Consider the following 5,537-nt stretch of genomic DNA (forward strand, 5'->3'; position numbering starts at 1 on the left):
AAATATTCTGGTCAGCTTCTTCCAGGTTTTGCCTCTGAAATTTTTATATTTTCCCAATCTAGACTTGTCATAAGCCCTAGAAAGCTTGTTAATCCCCAGTAGCCGAGAGCAAGATGACTGGAGTATGGTAAAACAGCGACCAAACCAGATTCCATCGTAAGGTTAGATTCATCGTGTGCAAGTCAAAGATTTTGTCCTATTTGTAGGGTTTGACCTCTAAATTTGCCTAACTCCATGTCAGCTAGCATGATTCAAGGAGGTGGTTAAATTGTTAAGTCTGTTAGACCAAATCATGGTTCCATGCATGCTAAAAGGGCAGGCTATTGAAGGGCCAAATACCACCCCATGTCCCTATTAGCCAGCACCAGGCATGTGGTGGTACTACTAATGCTGTCTAACTCCTGCTTAGGATGCCTATGAATGATAATTTGTTAACTACTACTAAGACCTTGTTCGGAATACTGAGGGCTCCTTTGATTCAAAATAATTCCATAGAATTTTTGAAGGATTTGAATCCTTAGGAACGGAAACATTAGAAAAAAAAATCATAAGGATTGCATTGCACACTATTTTGGAAGAAATTTTCCATTCACTGAAAGCTCTCATGTTATATCAACTACTGTTTGGTCTAAAATACCTATGGTTTTCAAAAGGACATGTCATTTCAATCATGTATGTTTCCTATTCCTACATTTTGAGAATCCTGCGATTCAAGGAGGCCTTGATTCTTTTCACAAGAAATTTGGAAACAGCCAAAAATGTGGAAAATTCACAAGTTCGAGAAGAAGTCTGAATATTGTGGTGGGCTCTTGAAAGTTTATATTTGTGTCAGCTATTTTTTTTTCTTTCCTTTTGAGCTATCATGAGCTAATTTAGTCCGAGACCAAAATGGCTTATGGCAAAGCAGCAAGAAAGCCAGATTCCATCATGGAGCTGACCAATTAATATATTTTTTTTCCTAGATAAAATGCCATATTTTTCCTTTTTTTCTACAATCACTACCAAGTTAAAAAGATGATTTCAAGTTCTCAGTACATTAGTCAGCAGGCCATTAGCATTAGCTCATGTTATCAATGGCAACATGCTGTAGCTCAGGTCACAGCAATTCAGATTGTACAGACTACAGAGCAAAGCAACACCTACAGCACATTGATTCAAACAATTTCATGTACATATTGTCCCAGGGGCTTGCACTGAGACCTTCAGGCTTCTCTTCAGTCAGGCTGCATTTCAGAGGCAAGCTGAATTTTGCTTGGTTTTCAGCAGAGGAACCAGCTGCAGCACCGGAACCGGGACCGCACGCGGCCGGTCTTCCGGATGCGCTCCACCTGCCGCGCCAGCCGGACCGCCCGCCGGTTCCGCCTCGCCTCGACCCTCGCCTGCTTCCCCTCCACCTTGTGGCTCAATGTGGACAGCCTCTTGGTCAGGCTGTTCTTCGCCCGCGCCTTCATTTGATCGGCCTGCACCTGAAATGAAGTTTGCACAAGTACAATGCATGATCAGAATTTGTTGACAGACAGCCGGGATTTGTTTCACAGTTTTGTCAGGAGAATGTAAAGAAGTTTAGGAGTTCAGATGGAAGCTGACCTCTGCATGCCTCATCTTGGCTTCGAATTTGGATTTCTGGCAGTTCTCCCACTCCTGAATCTTCACCTCCTTCCTCTGATATCTGAACCACCACCATGACCAAAACATCATAAGATTCAGAAGAAAATGGTGTTTTTGAATGGAACAATTAGGCACAAGAATCAGGATTAAAATGTGGAGATTCTGTTCATGCCTTGATGCAAGTTTACACTTCTTGGACTCCGCCCATGCCGCAGCTCGAGCTTCGAACTCCTCCCTCCTGGCTTCGTCTTCTTCGCCGGCGCTCTTCTCCGGCGAGGCGCGGATGCGATCCTCCTTGCTGGCCCACGACGCGATGCTCATCTTGCCCAGCTGCAGCCCGAGAGCGGCGATCTCCCGGCGCGTCCTGATCTGCAGCTCCCGCTCCGACGCGGACGGCGACGCCGGCACCGAGCAGAGCGGGCTGAGGGACGGCGTGGCGGCGCCGGCCGGGGTGCCGCTCCTCGACTGCTCCTGGCTGGCGATCGGCGTCATCTCCGTGCCGACGTCCCTCATCGACACCGACGACGACTGCGCCGCCGGAGCGCCCACCTGGGTGCGGAGCTTCGTGTCGCGACGCTGCTTGCTCGCCGGCCCGGTGACCGACGACAGCGACGACGACGGCGAAGGCGACCGCGGCAGCTCTGTCAGCGCGCTCCCGCCGCCCGCCTTCTTCGCGTCCGACGGCGGCGGCGCAGACTCCGGCGCGACGCGCACGCAGCCTCCGCCGACGCCGCTGTGGCCGTGCACGGCGGCGGCCTTCTTGGAGAAGATGGGGTTGGAGTGGACGACGTGCCTCCCGGCGATCCACTTCTCCGCGTCGTTCCACTTGGACGGCACCTGCCGGAAGAAGGGCCCGAGCCCGGCCACGGCCGCCCTCTCCTCCATGTGGAACTCGAAGCTGCCGGAGTGAGCAGCAGGCCTGCCGTGGCTCCCGCTGGAGCGCGACCGGGAAGAGGAGTCCGTGCGTTCCTTGGGGTACTCCGAGGAGCCCTCGTCGAGCTCCTGGGGCGGCAGGAGGCTGTTCTTGGGGTGGTCGTCGGCGTGGAGCCTGGACGGCGACTTGCTGGCCACCTCGTCCTTGCTGGCGGCTCCGTGGGGATGGGGATGGGGATGGGATCCCATTCCCAGCAGCTTCATCCTCAGCTTCGTCGGAGACATGACCCCCATCTGCATCCCAATCACATGCACGCCCACACAAATCAAAATCAGCGGCACAAACACATTATAATCAGGAAGAAGTTCAAAACAGAAGTAAACATGCTGTTAATCTCAGTGCTAAAACTGATACGAATGCGTGGGAATTTGTGGCGACGGATTGGCCGCAGAAATCAGTGCCTTGGTTCCCTCCGCAGCGGGGGGAGGGGTCGCCTGCTCCGCCGCTCCTGCTAGCGAGGCTGCCATTGGAGCGCGATGGCGTGAGCAGAGCAAGAGCGAGCCTCTTCCCACCAGCTCCAAACCCCACTGAGCTCGCTCGCTCACTCACTCACCCGCCCAGTCACTGCGGAGAATGAACCGAGCCCCCACACGGCCTCCGAGCACGGAGCAGCAAAGCATGGCCATACAGCGAAAGTGAAAGAAGAAAACAAGACAAACAGAGGAAGGTGACCCTACACTATACTGTTCGTGCCATGTTACCCATGGGACAAGAAATCAAATCCAATCCAAAGCCTCCCCCATAAACGGGCGATGGCGATGCACCACCACAGTGGTCGATGCTGGAAAAGTGGAAAGAGCCTTGACCCACACCGCACACACAGTGCTGGTAAAAGGATGAGAGGATTTAGCAGCTCTGCTGTGGGTGGATTTTAGCCGAATGCTGCTAGCGGGCACAGCATGCCGGAGAGATGGCTTCGACGCCGCCATGGATGGATGAACACGGGTAGATACGTACACCGAGGGAAGGGGTTGCTACTACCTGGACCTTGTGTATCCTCTCGTACTCCATGGTGACAGCGCCCCTCACTCTCTCTGATGCTGATGCTGATGCTGATGGTGATGGTGATGCAGGTGCTGCAAGTGGAGATAAGGGGAGGGAGGGAGGGAGGGAGGGCGATAAGATTGGTTTGTTAATTGCGTGGGGGGTGGGAGGAGCAGGTGCTGGTTGTTGGATGGAGCAGCAGGCGGGCTGGGCCGAGGGAGGGCGGGCTTTTATTTATATAACCGGAGGAGGGGGGAGGGGGGGAGGGCGCGTGGCGGTTGGCGACGAGGAGGAGGGGGGAGGGGGAGCGCGTGCCGCTGGGCCGTGCGATCGACACGTCGCCGGATCGGACGGACGCTGTCGGGACAGGGGCGCGTGGGGGGAAGCAAGCAGTGCGCACGCCGAACCGAGCAGCACCACTCCGTGGCTAGACTTGCACGCACGAACGGAGTACAGTATGCCACGCGCGTGCCGTCGCTCCTTTCTACGCTACGCGCGCCGGATCTTTCCGGCCTTCTTTTCTACGACTAGTGTACAGCGTTTTTGTTTTTATAACGTTATTTCGCGTTTCTTTTTCCCTCGCCCAGCTTCGTCCTTGTTCCACCACGAACGGAACGGCGGCGTGGGGAGCCAACGTGTGAATTCTGCGGCAGCCTGCCTGTGTCACCGGTCGCGGCGTGCGTGGCGGGCGGATCGCAGCATTTCCGGCTCGAGCGTCGTGTCCGGCCACGCCCAGCAGCTGCCTGCGCTGCACGCTGCTCTCCTCTAGCTGTAGTATAGGACCAATAATGCGAAATATACAAAGAGTTGCACGCAATTACACGCTGACTAGAATTTTTTTATCTACTAACCAATCATAAACTTGCCCCCCCTCCCTGATTTTCAGGGGGTGGGCCGCCTCGCCACCTATTGACCAATTAAATTAACCCCCTTTGTAAAAGCTTGTAACTCGTTTGTACGTGTAGCGTTACTCAGTATGGGACTAGTATGAATTTTCCGATTCAACTTTGAATTCTGTTGACTCTTACGACACGAAATGGTATAACCGATTAAGAACTTTGTTGTTGTTGTTGTTGTTGTTGTTGTTGTTGTGAGCGGGGCAATAAAACGCACATGAAAAGGAAAACGAGGAATGCGGTGGCATGTCCGCTCAAATCCTAGACATTGTGTTCCACAGAACCATGGGAAAACACAAAAAATATTCGCATGAGGTTGCAGTGGATGCAAATTTCCTTTTTCAAATGCAATGCAATAATATTTTCATTTTTAGGAAGAAATCATGTGGATGAAAAAATCAACATAGACCAAAATTCTAGTGATTATAATCCTCCGTTGTTTTATTTTTGCGGGAATCCTCCATTGTTCCTATGAAGATATTTTAATCAAAGGGACCCTTGGAGCAACTCTAGCAGAGTGGCCATACCTCCATATGGACTTGAAGGCTACCGAGGCTTTCATGATTTTTCTTACAAGTAGGACGCACCTGCAATTGGGGCATAGGTCCCTCCCCAAGAATTAAAAATTCAAAAGAACACATTCAATACAATCAATTTCTTCTTATAAAATGGGGCAAAAAATTATTTAAGCCATGCTAAATAATTAATTAACTAGCTCCCATATGGCCATGACCACGGCCACCGCCATCACCACGCTCAACATAGAATGAGGCAAGGCGGGCCTCCATGGCCAAGAAATGTACCTCGGCCATCGAGTCCTAGCTCGGCCATTCCTTGGTGTCGACCCAAGTCGGCCATCCATTGATATTGGTGGCAGGGTGAGCGCGGGATCTCAAATTCACCGTTTCCTTTCCGCCTCCTTTGCTGCCACGCCTCTTTGGCCACCTCATAGTTGGCCCAATCTTTGACGAGGGGATCCGGCTGCTCCTCCTTCACCTCATCCCCAAAATTGAAGACGGGGCAGAGCTCCTACGGGGTGCACCATTCATGAGAAAGCGGATGGTGGATTGGAGGCGATCGAGATGAGAATGAGAGGCGCCAAAGAGAGTATTAAA

The 5,537-nt window shown here is 52.2% G+C and overlaps 1 protein-coding gene across 2 annotated transcripts; it reads right to left on the reverse strand.

Annotated features, from left to right (window-relative positions):
• Positions 1 to 949: 949 nt before the first annotated feature.
• LOC119298983 (remorin 4.1-like) lies at positions 950 to 3,717 on the reverse strand. 2 transcript variants are annotated; one of them, XM_037576302.1, is made up of 4 exons: positions 3,524 to 3,717; positions 1,781 to 2,775; positions 1,588 to 1,669; positions 950 to 1,466 (listed from the first exon to the last, which is right to left on the reverse strand). In XM_037576302.1, the coding sequence occupies exons 1-4, from the start codon at positions 3,551 to 3,553 to the stop codon at positions 1,260 to 1,262; spliced, it is 1,314 nt and encodes a 437-aa protein (XP_037432199.1). In that variant the 5' UTR covers positions 3,554 to 3,717; the 3' UTR covers positions 950 to 1,259. The 2 variants fall into 2 exon arrangements, with proteins under 2 accessions (XP_037432199.1, XP_037432198.1); XM_037576301.1 differs by lacking the exon at positions 3,524 to 3,717 and adding an exon at positions 2,944 to 3,516.
• Positions 3,718 to 5,537: the final 1,820 nt, after the last annotated feature.

The sequence above is a fragment of the Triticum dicoccoides genome, chromosome 5A (assembly GCF_002162155.2).
Source record: "Triticum dicoccoides isolate Atlit2015 ecotype Zavitan chromosome 5A, WEW_v2.0, whole genome shotgun sequence".
In the NCBI taxonomy this organism is placed as follows: domain Eukaryota; kingdom Viridiplantae; phylum Streptophyta; class Magnoliopsida; order Poales; family Poaceae; genus Triticum; species Triticum dicoccoides.

What these genes read in the sequence shown, in the direction of transcription:
- LOC119298983 (XM_037576301.1), bottom strand. Translation starts at nt 3,009, where the DNA reads ATGGCAGCCTCGCTAGCAGGAGCGGCGGAGCAGGCGACCCCTCCCCCC. An exon ending in CCGCTGCGGAGGGAACCAAG is followed by an intron (nt 2,776 to 2,943) that starts GCACTGATTTCT and finishes ATTGGGATGCAG; the next exon opens with ATGGGGGTCATGTCTCCGAC. An exon ending in AAGTGTAAACTTGCATCAAG is followed by an intron (nt 1,670 to 1,780) that starts GCATGAACAGAA and finishes GTGGTGGTTCAG; the next exon opens with ATATCAGAGGAAGGAGGTGA.